The sequence below is a fragment of the Gadus macrocephalus genome, chromosome 5 (genome assembly GCF_031168955.1).
Source record: "Gadus macrocephalus chromosome 5, ASM3116895v1".
Classification (NCBI taxonomy): Eukaryota; Metazoa; Chordata; class Actinopteri; order Gadiformes; family Gadidae; genus Gadus; species Gadus macrocephalus.
Window position 1 is genome coordinate 20,025,557 of NC_082386.1, and position 20,079 is coordinate 20,045,635.

At 43.1% G+C, this 20,079-nt stretch overlaps 1 protein-coding gene across 1 annotated transcript; it reads left to right on the forward strand.

Annotated features, from left to right (window-relative positions):
• Positions 1 to 6,859: 6,859 nt before the first annotated feature.
• Positions 6,860 to 19,615, forward strand: LOC132457299 (exocyst complex component 3-like protein 4). The gene is made up of 11 exons (XM_060051535.1): positions 6,860 to 7,380; positions 15,448 to 15,883; positions 16,210 to 16,327; positions 16,465 to 16,554; positions 16,647 to 16,747; positions 16,886 to 16,987; positions 17,286 to 17,415; positions 17,610 to 17,711; positions 17,836 to 17,991; positions 18,173 to 18,291; positions 18,698 to 19,615. Exons 1-11 carry the CDS (start codon positions 7,338 to 7,340, stop codon positions 18,828 to 18,830), a joined length of 1,530 nt encoding a protein of 509 aa, XP_059907518.1. The 5' UTR covers positions 6,860 to 7,337; the 3' UTR covers positions 18,831 to 19,615.
• The last annotated feature ends 464 nt before the right edge of the window (positions 19,616 to 20,079 follow it).

Consider the following 20,079-nt stretch of genomic DNA (forward strand, 5'->3'; position numbering starts at 1 on the left):
AATGCCGAAAGGTAAAGGCAAAAAGAAGGCAGATAAGGAGACAAACGAGGGCAATCACAGTCCCAACGCATCTGAACCAATTGAACAAGATTCTTTTGAATTGGAAGTAAGAGATTTGGACATTTATTCAGTAAGCGAGACTCTGTCTTGATTCTTCAACGACATACACGATTTGCAAGGAACCGAAGAAAAACTTTGCGTAACACATGCGATAACGATCGACCCCCAAACTAAACGCTGGCCAAAGGAATCGATCTGGATGGTTTTCAAAGACTGGATCAAGAAGACTAGACGAAATGAACCAATCGGGTTGTTACTATTGTCTCAGTGTAAGCACTACTTTATTAAGCATGTCAGCAACAAAAAGAGAGATGAATTGGAGAAGACAACTGCTCACTATGAGGATGCTCTGAAAAGAAAAGGAGAGCAAATCAAACTGCTTGCCGACGAAATTCGTTTGTTAAAGGATGAAGCGGCACTGAACAAGGAGCAGAGTGAGTTGTCAGAGTTCACAGACCTACACACGGCGCTGGTCAGACAAGGAGTGAAAGTGGCCCACCCCCTCGACTCAGGGCCCTCAGAGGGGAGGGACCAAGGCACAGGGGGAGGAACCTTGGGAGCCTATGGTCGCATGTACCCCACACTGCCATCGTGTGGCCAAGATGGGGAATACATCTTCCCGATGCAACAATCTACGCCATCTGGTGGTTTACAGGGGGCAAGACACAGAATTCTATCAGACATCAACAGCTTTAAAGGCGAGTACGCGGTCATCTGCAGTACTCCCCACGTGCCACGGAAGGGAAATCCATCTGCCCCACCTGACTATGCTAATTATGATGCGACCCAGTGCCCACAACAATTTACCCATCCGCACCCCCCGGTACAACAACCCCCCGCGGAGAGGTCTGGAGCAGTGACTAAGAATGAGTCACTCAATGGAGGATTTGATGTCAACAACCACCAACCATCCAACCAACCACACTGCAGCGCGATGGGAGGCGCAGCCACACCGCACGTCAAGATCGCCGATGAGGGAGAGGAGATTTATGGAGAAGACAGAGAGAGAGAGCTTCTCCGCAGGTCCGCCCACAAGAGGGCTGTGAGCTTTGCCTGTATGCAGAAGGTCGATGAGGCAGACGAAATATTTAACCTCAGGCCCTTTAAGAAGATAGGTAGCGTGGACGGATGCCCAGTCCTCTATGAACCCTCCAGCCCGAAGGACATCGAAAGATGGAGCAAGAAAATCGACCACCCAAGGAGAGCAGGCCTACAGCCATGGGTGACATTGAAACAGCTGATGCTTCTGCACGAACTCCACCCCTACGATGGCCTCGCTATATTGTTCAAACACCTGAAAAGCACTGAGCGAACCCAGATTCGATATGATGTGGAAGAGGCCATGGGAGAAGACGGCATGAGACCAGAAAAGGGATGGGAGGCCATAAAGGCGTGGATCAAAAAACACTCCAGGGCACAAGTCAACTGGACGAGAATCACTTGTTGTTTGCAGAAACCTGACGAAGACCTGGACAAGTTCAACGAGCGCTTCTTCAAATGTTATTTGCTGCACTCAGGCCAAACCGAATATGATGTGGACACCATCGACCAGTCTCAGGACTTGCCTTTGAAGACCATGTACCTCCAGCAGGTACTGCCGGAGATCCGAAAGGGAGTGAATGCGAGGCTTTCAAACTGGGACAGCGGGGGCTGCACAATGGCAACCATCAAGGAAGTCTGTGAAACGGTGGAGCGAGATGAAGAAGTCAGGATCCGATGCCTGTCTCATGAGAAGAAGGAAATAGCCAGGGACAGAGAACGATTCCCCAAGTCCAACTGGGACAGAGAAAGGGTCCCCCAGTCCGACAGGCCGAGAGAACCTCGACCATGCCACAATTGCGGAGAAATTGGACACTGGATAAGAGAATGTAAAGCCCCCAGAAAGATGCGCCGTGACAGAGAACGATTCCCCAAGTCCAACTGGGACAGAGAACGATTCCCCAAGTCCAACTGGGACAGAGAACGATTCCCCAAGTCCAACTGGGACAGAGAACGATTCCCCCAGTCCGACAGGCCGAGAGAACCTCGACCATGCCACAATTGCGGACAAATTGGACACTGGCAAAGAGAATGCAAAGCCAACGAAAACGTACGGGAAGAAAACCTCTCAGACAAAAAGAGGGAACTACTGAGGAAGTTACGGGCGAAGAGTGTGGAAGAACTCAGCCGCCCGTGCGATACGGTGCCGGAGAACAACAATAGAACCTGACTAGAAGCCCCCTCTCTTCGTGCCATCGCCGCTGCCATTCGACTTGACAAAAACAGCTTCTACGTAACTGCCTTAATTGAACACCAATTTGAAATTGATTTGCTGATGGACACTGGTGCCGAATTTACAACAATCCCACTACGACTTTTGAAATCTCTCAAACTGCCCAGGTCAAAAACAAAGAAGATGGCCCGCAGCGCTGGAGGGCACTGCCTCCAGCTTTCACAAACAAATCCCATCAACTTTGCTGTTGGACCAGCGGAGATAACAATACAGGACAGAAGACGATATCCAGGAAGCCCTTCTAGGGATGGATGCCCTCCATGGACACGATGTCCATCGCCTTGTGCAGTTTGAGCGCCACATACAACAAAGACGTTGGACTGTCCCCCCTACGAGGTCGTGTTTGGCCGATGCATCAGTTACCCAGGCTAGACTGACTTGCGCAACGCAGACGTCCATCTGACATCGGACGCTCTGATGAACTACTGCATCCAACTCTCCGAGACTCTCCAGGTGACATCAAACCAGGTCTTGGAAGCTTGGGCCGAGCCCCCAGAGGGAGGTTACTCGTTAGTGCCAGGGCAACGGGTTATGATCCCCAAACCACAACGAATAGCATTAGAGGCCAAATATGAGGGGCCATACCCAATTCGATTAGTTACTCGATCCGCTGTTCATGTAGCTAAGAAGTCAAAGTGGATACATGCAAGCCACTTCCAATAAGTCGATGCATCGACTTGGAATGACACTCGCTAGATTTGGCACGCAAACTAACTGATACGAGTTGAAGAGTAGGGAGGGTTTGTTATTTTCATTCCTTTATTTTCACGGGAGGTTCGTTTTTGAAAGATGCTAGGGCTTTGTCACCGCCTATCCAAGCGAGAATTCAATGTTGGTTTCCTCTTGACACAACTGCTCAGTTTTAGAACATTGATGATTGTTTTGTTTTATTTTTGAACAAAGGTTCGCTCATTCATTCATTTACACAAGTTTTATTGAGAATCATGTCTGATTACTGATTACTGATATAACCATTTTCGAATCAAGCATCTGATAATTTTTTATTGAATCATTAAGACAAGCTACAATGACATAGTAAACCTGTAAATGTGTATCGATATCAAATCATTAAGACAATTATCAACCATAGTTAATTATTATTACTGTTGGAGGCTGTGACAATGCCTCCCCATGACTGATTCTGCACTTTTTGTTTGTTACATGTTTCATCGTACCTGGACATCCACGAGGCACGGACACGAGTTGAGTCCTTGTGATAGCAGGCGGCTGTCTGTTCTTGAACTGAACTGTGTCTCAGCGTTCGTCCTGACGCCCTGCTACGAACCTTCATCCCCATCCCCATCACACCTGCAGTGGCCATCACATGGAAAAGAACTCTGTTGTATCTGCTACTCAAGACCAACTGAGCCATGATGTTACCGGTATTGTTTGTGATGTTGTGCCATCTTTTTACAGGGGGGAATTGTTCATTTGACCGCCATAATGTAATCCACAAATAATGTAATCCACAAAATCATGAGTAACCTAATGAGTTTATTTTTTTTATTATAGTAGCCTACACCTGGTTTACTTGTGTATGATGTGTATTTAGTTGTCTATTGCCTTTTATGCTTCCTTTTTTTCTTTTTTTTGTTAATTGTTAATTGTTTACCAGTAGATACACTGAATTCTCATTTTAAGGGTGATCTTTAAACTACGTTTAAAATGATCAGTCTAGATCAGTCTAGAAACAGGCCAGTGCCTCTCACACTGGTACAAGGTGTTATTTCCAACATTCCGCCATTTGTTATGTCTCAACAAGGATGAACCAACCTGGTCCCCTGGGACATAGCCAGGGCCATATACCTTATCAAGGCTGAGAGTGCTTCTGTTCACATGTTAGCATGTTTCTTTATTATAAATACTCTTCCCAACCCTTTGGTTCGGTGAGAAGAGGGATCGACAGCCAAGGAACACGTCTCGAAACTGCTCCTCAACCCCTACACTGTAGATTATTCAACCTCAGTCTGTATCTCACTGTAATACATCTAAGGAATAAACCATCTATTCAACCCTCTTATCCAACTTGTCAATTTGCTTTGATTTCCACTTCAAGAATAACTACTACGATGAAAAAAACTCAACGCAGAGTCTATACAAACAGTTTAGAAATACGCTGAAATCTAACACTTTCTATCTCTTCTCATCTCGTTCGCACTCTCCTTTCTCAAAGTTGAACAGGCTTCGTTGTCATGGAATATATTACTTTACATTGCCAGAGTTCAGAAAGTTAAACAAGATACAATGTAGGAAATAAAGTATTAAAAGTAAAAAAGTTAAAAAATTAAAAAAATTATGACCATTTAACTCTCTCTCTCTCTCTCTCTCTCTCTCTCTCTCTCTCTCTCTCTCTCTCTCTCTCTCTCTCTCTCTCTCTCTCTCTCTCTCTCTCTCACTGATATTCCAGTTTTATTTAGGAATTGCAAAACTGCAAAACTCTCTTGACTACTCTCTAAATACTCTCAAAATATTATTTACATTTACATTTGGGGCATTTAGCAGACACTTTTATCCAAAGCGACCTCCAATAAGTACATTTGTCAGAAGAAGGTCAAGCAATATATCTCTGGCGGTACAGTAAGGTACAGTTACAGTACAGTAAAGGTATAGTACTCTGTCGGGACAGTAAGGTACAGTTACAGTACAGTACTGGTACAGTATAATCTGTCGGGACAGTAAGGTAGTTACAGTACAGGTATAGTACTCTGTCGGTACAGTAAGGTAGTTACAGTACAGTACAGGTACAGTATCGCCAACAAAAACTCCCATGATGCATTCTGATGTATTCTGTTCTATTTTTATTTATGGTTTCATTTATTTGATGATTGTAAATAGTTCATATCAATCAATAAAGTATGCGATGCATGCAGCATTGTGGGTTTATACTCATTTATCCCTAAGACCCGATCCACTCTCACACAAAGCACTCTCACATGAAAATACTTCAGTTTCCGGAAGTAAATTTCCCATAAATTTTCTCCATTGACTTTAAGTTAAATTGTAATATAAAGAGTTGGAAGCCTGGAACCAAGCCCATCATTCGTCAAAGTAGTCATATCCAAAAAATATTTGTTGCGGAGAATTTTTTGGGGAAAATGGAAGAAGAATCAAAGGTATAGGCCTACAATTTTTTGAAAGGGTGAAGGAACTACTCATCCCATAAACCATTGCAAACTTTTTCGCAATGGTCACAACCCAATAGATTAGCACGTTTCTTACATCTTATAACCTTTATCATCATCATATTGTTTATATTGTTAATACAAGTTGTGTAATAGTCTGTGTGTGTGTGTGTGTGTGTGTGTGTGTGTGTGTGTGTGTGTGTGTGTGTGTGTGTGTGTGTGTGTGTGTGTGTGTGTGTGTGTGTGTGTGTGTGTGTGTGTGTGTGTATAGTGTTTCATATAGTATATATAGTGTTGTCAGCGACATGGTTCCTTCATTCGCACGTCCATCAATGCCGGTTCCTCTATTCCCAAAGAGTGTGGTCGCGAGTGTGAGTTTTAAAACATGTGAATTCATGTCTCCTTTCAGCTACGATCAATTCCAGTTACGTATTCATTCAATTATGTATTCCTAGATTTTATGCTACCCAAATTACTAAATAGCACTGCTAGTGCTATATCATACATGTTTACTTTTATTTTTCATCATATATTCGATATCAACATATTTTTCAACACTTGGAGCTCATTTCCTCTACAGCTCTAACAACAACTCTCTCCATTAATCTAAGGGAAATCATGGTTCCTGTGGTAATCGACCGAGTTATCGACGACTTGATTTTCACGGGCACAGTAGAAGTTTCCATGGTAACAGCGAGCTCCACCAATCAAAGGCGTGTGTTACACCTTAGGATTGTGGGTAGTGTAGTGCTTTTAAGTGACATCTCGAATAAAATATTTGAGCCGCGAGCCGGAAGTAAGATAAGATAAGATAAGATACAACTTTATTAATCCCCCGTAGGAGAAATTTGTTTGTTGCAGAACAGCCCAGCAGCAGTGGAAGGACACAGGATAAAATAGCAATGTAATAAATACAATAAATACAAAGTGCTAATGCATAAGTAGACGCTTATTGTTAAAATAGGGACAAAAACAAGACAAACAGAACCAACAAGTAGAAGGTAATCGTGTTTTTGTCGCCGTCAGAAAACGAGGAACGGAGGAGCATAGTCGAACTACGGCTTTAATCTGATTAAACTGCATGTAAACGTACTGTTGCGCTCTATAAACCTCAAATAATGCAAAAAATGTATTTATTCAGAGGGAGGAGTATTTAAGGGAAATCCCTATTGTGATGTCATATTCTGATGAAGTCATTCAAATGATGTTCTTTGGACGACATGTGTGTATTCGTTTTTGTCTTAGTATTCAATAGTTAATTTCTAAATTCTTTCTATTTTGTAACTGTTGTCATTTTTAAAATAGTAAAATATTTAGTTTTTCATGCTTGACTTGGCGCCCCTAGGGACGTAATGTACATTCTGTTTACCACGTGTACCGCGGTTACGGGCTCAGGTGTAGAGGTGTTGCGTCCTGTAATGAGGACCACGGGGACTTTCAGAGTGCAGCCAGGTCACCACGGGACGGGAGGGAAAGCAATTGAGTACCTGTACCTGAGTGCTGGGGGAAGCCCCCACGCACTCAGGTAGCCTACTGAGGTCACGGGATGTTGATCTTTGTTGATCGGCGTCAACCTTACTAGAATAACAATGCCATGATCGACTTTGATTGAGTTTGATTGGGTAGAGTATGACTTGGCGCAACAAGTGTTTACTGAAACAACCTGGTCTTTGAAGCGCGCACCAATCAGGACGCAGCACGCCAACTACGCAAGGAAAACGAAAGTTAGGACTCGGGAAATCCCTCGGCATTAATGCGCTCCAATCACGGCAGGGAGCGCACCTCACTGCTATAAACACCGCAGGTATAGCCACCTCACCGCCACACTTGGACTTCGGACCTCAACACCCAACATAAAGAGAATTCAAGAGAATTCAACTACGATGGAGTCATCGAGGAAAACAAGAAACGCCTCTGCGTCTATAGGTAAGGTTATTGCTTACCTATATGATATTATGTGATTTATATTATATAGCGCACTTTTCCTTATCGTTCGTCTGATGTGGCCGACTTCCCTGTCTCTGGATCGTCTCTGTCAGCCCAAGCAGGCTCGGGAATTTAAGTGACACAGAGTAGATCAGATAAGAGTCCATACCGTTTTTCCAGGGGAAGATTATCTTTATCTTCAGGATTGCAGTGGGTGTGAAGCAACACGGACACATATAAAATAGAAAGTGTCCCACATACAACTCCGATCTAAAGAGATTAACATCCGTACGGCACCACAACAAAATACAAAAATACAAGAGATGAATTAGTACTTAAACCTGTCCTAAAGTGTGCAATGTCAGAGTTTTGAAGTTAAGAGGCAAAAAAGGTTTAAGTGCCAGAAGTCGCTGTCAGGACGATTGAAACACTCGTTTCAAACGTCCCGCACGTCACCAGTTTGTTTAAAATAAATAACAGGATGTTCAACTATGTATCCCTAAATATGACTTAGGACAGGGAAATAGTAAATTTAATGAAAATGTAGTCGTCCAACTGGTATAAAAGAAGAAAGGTGAGTCTTAATCGAAATGTGCATCTTGACAATTACGAACAGGACAAAAATATTTTTCGACCTATTTATATCACGAGAAATTATGTGAAATTTGAAACATGTCAACTTACGTACACTTGTAACTAAGAGAATACACGTGTGAGTTGTTGATCACATGATGAAATTATTTGTAACGTCATCTTTGAAAAAGAAGTTAAACTGAAAAGTGTTATCAGCCGGCTCTCCTATGTGTTTGTGGCGCTGATCACACCTTGCATTAAAACGCGTCTCCACGATGGAAGTCTGGAGGGACACTTCTCTGCCCTACATGCAAATAAACTCGAACACTACCATGTAAGATGAGAAGAGGAAGAAACCTAACGTGAGCGAGAATAACATATAGGCCTATAAAATAATAAAATAGAGTGAGATATAACACTATGTGGGCCAGGATATAAAACAGTAAATGCATATCAACAATTAAAACGATTTTAAAAAAAAAAGCCAAATAAAAGCCAATAAAAAGGGTGCACTAATTAAATCCCTGGTAGTCTGATTGTATGAAAATAACGGTCGGTCAGGTCAATCGTTTGTTTTTTGAACGGCCGATCGATACGTCGCTTTTAATGTTCCTGCCGCAAGGACTTCTGGGACGGCATTACGTAGTACAACATCCTGTGCCGTGTTCCTATGGAGTGGCGAAGTCACGCCCCTTCCGGTAGGGCTCATGGGACCTATGAGATCGAAAAATATGAATGGGTGTCAATGGAGAGAAAATAATTATTTTCTGGTCCCAGTCTTTATATGCCCTGGATTACACATATGTTGTTTGTGGATTTAAATGATAATTTTTCATGCAAAGAAAACTAAAAATGTTCGTGAAGAAGTTTGATAATTTTAGGTTTTATGTGAGGCCGCTTTGTGAACTACAGCTCTTCGCTGCTCTCGACGCATATGATATACGTCACCACACCCGCCCTTGGAACTCGGCACAGAGATGGCGATCTCTCTGCCCCACTTCACCGCTTTTTCCAAGGGGAGGATAAAAGCATCGAAAGAGGTGAAAACCATTATAAGTCGGGGCACGTGCAGAGTTTCAGTTATGCCGATGGGAAGATTGTCGGTCTTCTCCACGCCAGTCGCAGGTAGCGTGACGTCACATACGAGCCGTGTAGTCTTTCTCGTTGTGTTTTCTCTACAGCCTTTATCTGAACAATTGCACAATAAACGGTCGAACTCTTTGCATGAAAAATTATCCTTTAAATCCACAAACAACATATGTGTAATCCAGGGCATATAAAGACCGGGACCAGAAAATAATTATTTTCTCTCCATTGACACCCATTCATATTTTTCGATCTCATAGGTCCGACAATCTTCCCATCGGCATAACTGAAACTCTGCACGTGCCCCGACTTATAATGGTTTTCACCTCTTTCGATGCTTTTATCCTCCCCTTGGAAAAAGCGGTGAAGTGGCATGGACATAATAAAGGATGGACCACAGACTGGAAAATGGCCGCCCATTCATTCCTATACAAAACTGCTCAGTGGCGCAGGGTAACATCATGGGTAACATCTCTGGTAACATACAGGAGCGATTTGCTTCCGCGTTATGGGGACAAGACACGTGACCTAGGCTGTTTCCCAAAGTGAAGGCTGCAGCCTTGCTAGGACGCGTCCTTGCTAGTCGCGTCCTATGGAGATGAGACTGGAGTGCTAGCTCGAGTGCTTCCTAGCGTTTGTAACGTCGGACTTTGGGAACGACTTGGTAGTGTGGAATCGCTTCCGCTTCCGCTTTTTAATACTGCGTGTCCGCTTGTAAACACATGTGCGCTTATGAATAAAACATGGCAGCAATCAAGCTGATCGATATTTATTTGACTTTTGTCTGTTATGAATGCGGTCATGTCTCCTTCGCATGGAGCCTCTTTGGGGAAGTCACAAAAGCTTTGTTGTGGTTGATCGAATTGTCTTTATTAAAAGGAAAATCCATTCAATTTTTATAAAACTAAGTGAAATTGACTGAGAACTTAATTCATGCATCACATTTACAGTACGGTTGATTACTATTATGCAGGGGGAAAAAGACAAAGAAAGAGATGATAAACGTGTATTTATTTGGATATATTATTTAACTGATCTGATTCATTCATTCATATATGCCTACAATCTACCAGTGCTTTGAACACATACGTATATCATATAAAATACAATTATATACGTTCATTAAAAATTACAAACATTGCAAATGATCGGTTGTGCATTAATTTTACAACATTGGATAGTGGCACTATCCCTTCCACCGGTAAACAAATGTTTGTGCGCCACCCTAAGGCGCACAAAAGCCTCCGTTTGCTGGGCTGACCCTAAAAAAAATTATTCAACACAAAAATAAATAGGTAGGCCTATACATAAATAATGTAATCTTGTGAGCGAGTAAATTTACGTTGGTGACAGTGGTGTTTAACACCAGCTACGTCCATGCAAAATATAGCAACGTATCATTAAGTTGCAAAAACGTTTGAAAAGTGGCACAGGTCTTTAGGCTTGATTATTTGCATTAACATGATGAATCTATAAAAAGCAATACGGCACAAAATATTTCTGAAAACTAATATAACTTCACTTCGTTTGAACGTGTAGGCCTACTGCTCTGCCATTTTCAAGAACCCGCCCAGTGAACGCAGAGGATTGTGGGTAGTTTTGGCTCGTCTAGGATGCAGCGATGCATCCTTGAAAAATCTCGGAATTCTCAAAAACAAAGGACGCAAAAATGGCGCGGCTTTCGAGTGTCCTCAACATTGGAACAGTGCTTGTCGGCGTTCTATGACGTAGCGTCCTTAAAAGGGCGGCCGTTGAGCATGCTTCCTTGACATTGGGAAACAGCCCTAGTCCGTGACGTACCGGATGCAGAGATCTTCTTCTAGTTTAGTTGAGGATCATAGTTTTTCCCCATATACCGCCACCTACTGGACTACTACACAGGAGTTTGTGACAAGGACGTTGGCAAATGATACTTTAAATCATAAAAATAAATTCAAAGAAAAAACCAAACTAACGAAACAAAATAAAACTAACTAACAAAAGAAATGAATAAAAATAAAAAAAAGATATACTTAAGGTTAAATTCTTCTAATTAGGTTAGTATCTTTTAGCTAATTTATCAGCAATTTCATTGCTTTTTTTATTGTAACACTTGGTTCAAATCCTATTTCTTACACATGCAGCCATTTGGACACCATTCTATGATAGCTGATAACCAAGGTACACACTGTAATACTATAATCAAGAGGACATACAGGCAGTTCAAATAAAAAGAGATAGAACTTTATTGATCTGGAAACTTCATAAATATGTAAGATTGCTCCATATAATACCATAGTAACATAGTAAACGTATGTAGGCCTAAAAAATTCAGTTCAATGTTATTGCTTAAGAAACAGATTCCTTCCAACTAACTATTTACGAAAAATGCAATCAATAATTTATATAAAAGTAAATGTTTACATAACGACCAGCAACGAAGTTGGAGTAGCCTACCCAAATAATGAATTGTAATACACCAACATTGTCAACCGTCATACATAGCTAACCATAACCCTGTCATACATAGCTAAACAAGCAAATGAAAATGAAATACCTACCAACGCAACTGAAATGTTAATATTAGACAATTAACAATATTATGAAAATTACGTAGGTCTCCCATAATCATTCAGGTAATCAATACGTCCGTGCCTGTTACAGCTATTTCAATGATATGTGTGTTATATATCCGTGTTCAACGCCATTCATGTTAAGTAAAAGGACAAATCTCAGACTTTGGAAGTTAATTCGGAATTTGATTTAATTCTGAAGTTAATGGAGCCGTGCACTTCAAAATAGGTCCATAGCAAGGAGACGTTTGTTTCAGTACGACTCCTTTCAGCTGCCCACCCAACATAAACTGCTAATAAAACGCTTGAGGAGGCGTTTTGAAAAGAAAAAACTTACATCTTTAGCACACACCCAGTGACTAATCACCTTGTCCAGGGGTGTTCCAACGTGGTTTACCAGAGGGCCTTGTGGACTTAAAGTAAGCCACACATTTGACAGACAGCACGGAATGACGTTAAACTAAGCTAATCTACAGGTTACTAGTGCTAGTGCAATTACATGAGCATTTTGCACAATATTTGTACTCCAATGCTACGTAAAGCAGGCTTCTTCAGAAACCCGTAGCCTGCTACATTGAAGGGCAACTGTAAAAAATCCTGACCAAGACCAAAAGATGGCTCTGGAAGCCACTACGGCCCACGCAGCAGATTACTGCGTGGACCGTGGTGGCTTCCAGATCAACCCTTCGGTGGACCATTCATACACATGTATTCCGAGGATGTTTTGAAGACACTGGAGTCCCATGGCACTAGATTCCTTTGAAGACTAAGTTGGTATGGGGGGGCCCAAAGGGGGCCCCCCCATAGATCTTGTCAGTCATCTAACACCTGTTAAGAAAAACACACACACACACATCACAAGATACAAATCAGCAAAGCTAGTTTAACAAACAGCGGCGACATGCATGTCAAGGTGCAAAGAGCAGGGATACTGATGGCTTGTGTCTGAGGAGACAGCCCAAAAACGTCAACATTTAATAAAGGAAAATAACTTTTACTCACTGCGGTGGTCTGTTTCGAAGTGCCATGTTGGTAGCAATATTTGTCTGGGCTGTTCAGTCAAATGCCCACAAAAACAAACACGCAACAACGCATACTTTCAGTTTGTATAAAGTGACAATAGTGATCTGCAATCTAGATCGAAAACTTTCAACCCTCAGTAAACTCAACCTTGATTGACACAGGCCGATGCGAAAAGTAAACCAAACCCATTGTGTTCACCTTTAATAAAGGGGTGCGTGACAGGTGATCTCAATTAAGAGCTAATCAGAAAGAACACACTGATTGGCCATGAGTGAGACGTTCAAAACGAGAACGAGGATTTAACGGAATTGTTACCATTCAAATTCAAATTTCTTTATTATTGGATAGGGTATGATATCAATGATTTGGGCTTTGAGTAGGCCTATATTTCTTAAATATATTTCTTAAATTTTGAATATGAAATCTATAATCTCAGCCTCTCTATAATTTGCCCAACACATATTTTATTGTTCAAATAAAATCCCATCCTTATTTTGCCATTCATATTGAATCTTTACTGTCTTTCATTGTACAACACAATCATCTAATAATTATTCATAATGCTCTTCCATCTCCTTGGCTGCATTAAGACGAGGCTCGGGTCAGAGCAAAGATCGGGATCCACACATGATAAGGGATAAAGTTATTTATTAGAATAAAGTAAGTATCATGAAATCTGTAAAGGGATTAGTGTAGTGTATGGAAGATTAGAAAATGTGCGATTATATGGTTTGGACAGAAAACCAGTACCAAAATCACAAGGACCGACCGAGCCAGAACGGAGGAAACTTACCCAGACAGACAAAACAAATACTGGGAACAACAAACCATCTTTATCATGTTGGAAATACCCAAACAAAATGCAACAAACCAAACCTGAACAGCAAACCAACATATGTGACCAACCAACTGAACTACTGACCAAACACACAATTCTTTCGACTAGCCTATGTATATGGGCAGTGGAAAGTGTGCTGTGGGGATGTTGAATAGTGTTAACATAAAACAAAACATGGAACCAATCCAAAGGTCCAAAACCTTAAGGAACCACCCTAAACAGAACCCAAGCCCACCTGCCTCTGTGGAAAGAGAGAGAGACTGGCTACAGCCTGCGTGGCAGACCTGCACAGGTGCACCTCATCAGCTGACAAGCCTCTCAGCCCCGCCCACTGGCTACCTGTAGCAGGTAGGCAAACACAGAGGACCCAGCAGACGAAGGAGAGAGAGAGCAGTCACAGCTGTCATATCTGTTGCCTGAAGATTCTTTGTTTGTCTCCAACAAAACCTTCCAAACAGATGAATCATTGGCTCATCCCAGAAGTGTCAAATTACTTTTGTGTGTCAAAACGGGCAGGGTGGTCGTGGACTCCTGAAAAATACTATGGTTGTTTTGTATGTAGAATAAAATGCCATTGTACATTTAAAAAAAAAAGGGAAGACTTTCACAATGCAGGATTCTGGGAATGCAGTGATGGAATCCCGATAACACCTGTTCCCTAATAAATGGGCTCAAGATTCTGAGTCTGCCTGCAAGAGGTTGTGTGTGTGTGTGTGTGTGTGTGTGTGTGTGTGTGTGTGTGTGTGTGTGTGTGTGTGTGTGTGTGTGTGTGTGTGTGTGGTTGCAACCCGGTATCACACGATTGCGTGCTCCTGCGCACGAACGTTAATCTATTGAAGCGTGTTCCAGAGCAGTCAAACTTTTTGCGTGTTACACAGAACGAAATGTAAACCAATGCATTCTGAATGGGAGTGTTCTAAGACAATTACATCTGTACGGAGCTCCATAAGGGACATTAGGGAGAACGCTCCCGGACAGAACCTTATTGGAAGTCATGCTTAGTGACACGACAAATAGCCTACTTCCAATTGAAATACAAAATTTAGAAAATAGGCCTACGTGTCCCTGATCACGTTTCAATAGATTAAATAACGTGACAGTGTCACGTATTTCCGTGAGACAATACCCGTACTTCCATGAGTATACTTAAAGGAAATATACTATCCGCACTATCTACTACGTTATTTTTTCAGATGTGAGTGCTGTTCCAAATCGAGTACTCCGTGGTGCACTAACCGGAAATGACGATCACGACTGCCGCCGTGGCTCCTCCCCCGCAATAAACATCCCGCTTTGAACGGTGAACTCTTTACGCCAAGCAGCTATAAAAACTATAAAAACTACAAAATGACTCTATTAATGCAGGCTATGTGGAAAATGCACCGACTGGCTGCCGTTGAGTACGGGGAGTGTCCTTCGATCCACACTTCACGATTAGCCCGTTTTGAGTACGGCATCCGGGTCCTTGAAGTATACTTCTTTTCGCCGGATCTGAATTGGAACGTACTGTGTACTAACATTTTGGCTAGTAAGTGCGGACAGTACGGGTATTGGAACACGGCACTGGTATTTTTGGCATACTGCATTTTCTGCTTCCACTAAAGTACTTCCGGGAGATTTCAATGTGAGGAACCTTCCCAAGCGAGAGATTAGATGGCAGATCTGTTCTCAAAGATCCTCGAAGATCTGCATCCCCGCTCAGCCCCATGTGCCGGTCGACGCTGATTTAATCACCACCTCCATCACATCCTTGGGCCTACGTTACTCTTCCAGAATATCTTCAATGGAGATGGCTCGACCTTGGATTTGCTTGTCGTTTTGTGTACATTTGTGGATGGAAGTCCTTCACTGCCCCCTTGTCACCCACATGTGAACCGGGACATGGAAGTATCAAAGCACAATGCATCGTGTCTCGGGAGTCCAGAGGTGGAAGGGTGGGGTCTCCAGAAGTGTGAACACAGCCTCACAAGTGACACTTTTCCTCTCCGTTCACAGATACCGCCCATGATGACGACACTTCAAGCGGACGGAGCATTGAAGAGGAGACCCAGGTTGACGGCCCATCCCGCGCTCTGGAACATCTGGACCTAGAAACACTGGGCGAGTGTCTGCAAGTGGAACAGGACGCCTCTGCCCGCGCCGAAGACCTCATCAAGCGGTCAGCGGTGAAGCACTTCCCCTCGCCGCCGCCAGGGGGCGACGGTGTGTTAACCCCGGAGCTGCTGAGGGAACACCTGAACGTCGTGAGGCGGGCCGTGCACAACGAGCTGCAGCGGCTGAACCCTCTGCGCAAGGAGTTCAAGAACCTGGCCGGTCTGGTGCCGTCGTACCACCGCCTCGCGATGGACCTCGTGCACGCCCTCCTACCGAGGATCTCGGCGTCACAGCAGGCCTTTGTGCTCCTGGAGTGGCTCTGCAACACTTACTTAAGGTTGTCTGCACAAACACACACACGCACACACGTACTACACAAAGGCACACGACATACAAACTACACAAGTAAACACAGACAGACAGACAGACAGACAGACAGACAGACAGACAGACAGACAGACAGACAGACAGACAGACAGACAGACAGACAGACAGACAGACAGAGAGAGAGACATGTAGATAGAACCTTGTAGTTGGACCTTTAGCTCTAGATAGAACCTTGTAGTTGGACCTGTAGCTCTAGATAGAACCTTGAAGTTGGACCTGTAGCTCTAGATAGAACCTGTATCTGTGGACCTTAACACCCTGGTTGTGCCTTCACAGTCGGGGGTTCCTGGGAGACCCGGACTTCAGTGAGAACCAACAGAGGAGTCCCGTGGACATGCACCTGTACTCTGAGACGGTCATTTGCGTCCACAAAATCCTCCGGACCACACTGGAGGTAGGAAGGCATGCTGCAGGAACTAGAACACCCATACTGGGTTAGCCTCTTCACCTGTTTGGGAAACCCTCTGTTGTAACTAACAAACTGACAGAGGATAGGCGGGCCTCGATTCATTGTGTCTTGCTTGACTGCAGGAGGATGTCAAGATGTCCCTGGATGTCATCATTAAGCGCCAGAAATCAGAGTTTTGGAGGTCCTGGGAACTACACACAGACGTCATTGAGGTACTGCGGACACAGTACAGTTCTGCACATTGGAATAACGTCAATATGTACACACGTGTGGAGAAACATACAAAATATATTTTTTCCTGAAGTGCATTGAAGGACCGATTGTCAGAGCGGAGTCAATCAGTGAGAATGTGCAGGAGTTCACCCGGCAGGTCTGCTACCTCAAACTCCAGGAGTTTCTAGAGAGGTATGTCGTCCTTTTCTTCCTGACGATTGGTGTTTCCATGGTACCGTTGTGGCTTTGCATGATGCTCGTTGTTAAATTGTTTGCAGTCAGGTTCTTCGGCTGTCAAGGGGCCTAAATGAGTCCTCCTTCTGGCTGTAGGTTCACAACGGCCAAACAGGAACTTCTGAAAAGATACGACAAATCTCCCAAGATGACCGTGGAGACCTGCCTCAAGACACTCAACACGCTCCACGGCCTTGCGTGAGTAAAGGCCCATGCCTCATGCCTCATGCTACATGCTACATGCTACATGCTACATGCTAGAGCTTTCTGCTCAAAGCTCGAGGGATCAAACCTTGAGCTTTCCAGCCCATTTCTGATATGTGTTCCGCTTAAGCATGTCTGATGTTAGCATGTCTGAAGCATGTGAGCATGTCTGGTATTGTATTGTACGCATGTTTTGTATCTACAGTATAATAGATACAATATACATCTAAAATATATATAGTAGGAATTAGAAAGTGTCACAGTATGTCAATAATAGGCCCTTGTTCTGCAGGAGCTACATCCAACCCTCCACTGATGGAGGAACCAGGGACCTCCCAGCGGAGGAGACCCTGCGCGCACTGAGGGCATTGGAGACCGCCGCCAGGACGTCCATGGGAGAGGCTCTCGTTAAGATCATCAAGGTGCAGAGAAGAACCGCTACCGCTGTTGTGTGTTGTTAGCCAGCAGCTTACGTTCTCAACTAATACCGTGCTGACCAGGACTTTCTAGAATACATGAGTGATGCTCCAGTAATGCATCTATGGTTGTTATAACAAGTCTGGTGGTGAGAAGACAATAACCAGTTTATAAAACCTGTGGTTGTGGATTCCCTCAGGAACGCCTGAAAAGCCATTTCAAGAGCAGAGAGGAGGATTTTCTGCTGACGGAGATGAAGGAGATGTTCAGTGCTGAAGACTGTTGTCCAGACGTCCAGAAGGTAGAGGGAGACTTTCTACAACCTTCTGTTAGTTGCTGAGTAAGCTGTTTTATGAACAGCTGTCTCTCTCTCTCTCGCTCGCTCGCTCGCTCTCTCGCTCTCTCGCTCTCGCTCGCTCTCTCAGGAGGCTCTTGACCTGGCCTATGAGCGGGTGTGTGCCTTGTACCTGTACCAGCTGGTCGACACCAAGAAGAAGGAGCTGGAGAAGCGGTGGGGTCCTGACGTGGGTCAGAAAGTGACTCTGGACGCACAACATCTTCATAAGACCTTCTCAGACCTGGTGAGGGCCCGAGTACAGCACAGTACTTCACACTCAATGTTTCTTACTGCTTAATCTACCACATTACTTACAGTGTGTGTGTGTGTGTGTGTGTGTGTGTGTGTGTGTGTGTGTGTGTGTGTGTGTGTGTGTGTGTGTGTGTGTGTGTGTGTGTGTGTGTGTGTGTGTGTGTGTGTGACAGCACCCTGCTGTCAGACAACAGAACCATGTGCTCCTGAAGGTGGAGGAGCTGATCCAGAGCCAGGACGTGGACTCAGTGAAGATCACCCTCTCAGGGATGATGCAGCTCTGCCAGTCGGAGTGAGTTTCCATCTCCATCTCTCCCTCTCTCTGTGTCTCTTCATCTCGCTCTCCATCTATGTGTCTCTTCATCTCTTTCTCTGCATCTCTCTCTTCCTCTCTCTTCATCTATGTGTCTCTGTGTCTCTTCATCTCTCAGAACATCTCCATCTCTCTTCATTGCTCTCTCTTCATCCCTCTCTACATCTCTCTTTCGTCTCTCTCTCTCTCTTAATCTCTCTCTTCATCTCTCTTCATCTCTCTGTATCTCCTTTATCCTTTCTGTTAATCTCTTTCTTCTTTTCTCTCTTTATCTTTGTGTAAAATACAAAGTTAGACAAATGTTTGTGTATTTGCAGTATACTGTTGAAGGTAGGATTATAATATTCTGTCTCTCTCTCTCTCTCTCTCTGTCACACTGCTGTAGGAAAGTTAAGAAACTGTGTTCTGCTCTGTTGGAGTGGAAAGGAGGTCTCTCCGTCCATGAGGTCAAAGAGGTCCGGGCCGGTGTCCAGGTTCTGTCCACCAGTGACTCTACTGGGACGTTGGGACCAGAGTAGAAAACGATTTGAGCTGTGCTGGCTGGAGACAACATGAATGTATGAAATAGATTATGCACGTTAAACTTTAAGATACAAGATACAAGATGTTTATCGTCATATACAGAATGGAAACATAGTTTGCACCGGGCAATGAAATTCTTAATTTGCAAGATCCCTTCACACAAAATATACTTTAAACAAAGTAGATAAATAAACTAAACTACAAAAAAAATCTGTACAAAGAGCAGAATTTAGTTAAACTAATACAGTTAAATATAATTAAAAATAAGGTACTGTATAGCATGTGCAATGTTCCCATACAGCAGAAGGCGCTGAAAGACATTGAAATACAAGAAGTTTGAATATATACATTGGATATTGAATATTATTATTAGATATGTACATAGTGCAAATGTAGTTCACAGTTGATAAGAAATATAGTTCACAGTATTGAATATACTGCAAATACAGACCAAGTGGTGGGTGCTCTAGTGATTTTCCTTTGGGTGGGTCCGAGGGGTTTGTCCTTCGATCTCTACGCTTCGATGAGCCAACACATGCTTACTGTAGATGTTGCTTATTTGAAAATCAAAGTAGGGTTCACCTTGAAGCTTATTGTCTGTGGTACAGGAAAAATATGAAGATGATTATTAGGTGTTCACCGAGTGAAGATCGGTGAATACCCATTGCTGTTATTTACTGTTTTGTTTGATGTTTGTAAATATCAATAAATAAATTTTATTTTTATTCATTTGAAATATCAGCTAACAGCAATGAATCAATAAAGAATGTGATGCATGCAGCATGATGGTGTGTTTATATTCTCAGACCAAAGAAACGGCCACTGGTCACATGACATCAAGACTCAATTCAGACTCATACTTCATATGCTTCACACGTCATCTTCAATGATGTTGTTTATCTTCAGAGGGACAGCGCACATTTAAAAGTATTGCCCCAGAGTTATCGAACAGCTTAATGACATCCGTTTTACTTTTCACTTCAAATCTAATCCCATTACATCGTGGGAGCTTGATGTCTGGTCCTGAAGGCTCTGATGCTTTCATACAAAGTGTATGTTAGTAACTAACTAAGTTTATTGCAGTGGTTCTAGAACGGTTTATACCAGTGTACCCCCTCTAAGATATTTCTTCGGCTGAGTACTCCCTTCATTGGTACAATTTTGCGATGAAATAAAATGAACATAAATAATGTATGTGTGTTCTATCTGGAAGTGTAAACATTAAAAGGTTGCAAATACTAACAA

Coding starts and splice junctions, on each gene's coding strand:
- LOC132457299 (XM_060051535.1), top strand. CDS start 7,338: ATGGAGTCATCGAGGAAAACAAGAAACGCCTCTGCGTCTATAG. Junction 7,381..15,447: donor AAACGCCTCTGCGTCTATAG/GTAAGGTTATTG, acceptor CTCCGTTCACAG/ATACCGCCCATGATGACGAC. Junction 16,988..17,285: donor AACACGCTCCACGGCCTTGC/GTGAGTAAAGGC, acceptor CTTGTTCTGCAG/GAGCTACATCCAACCCTCCA.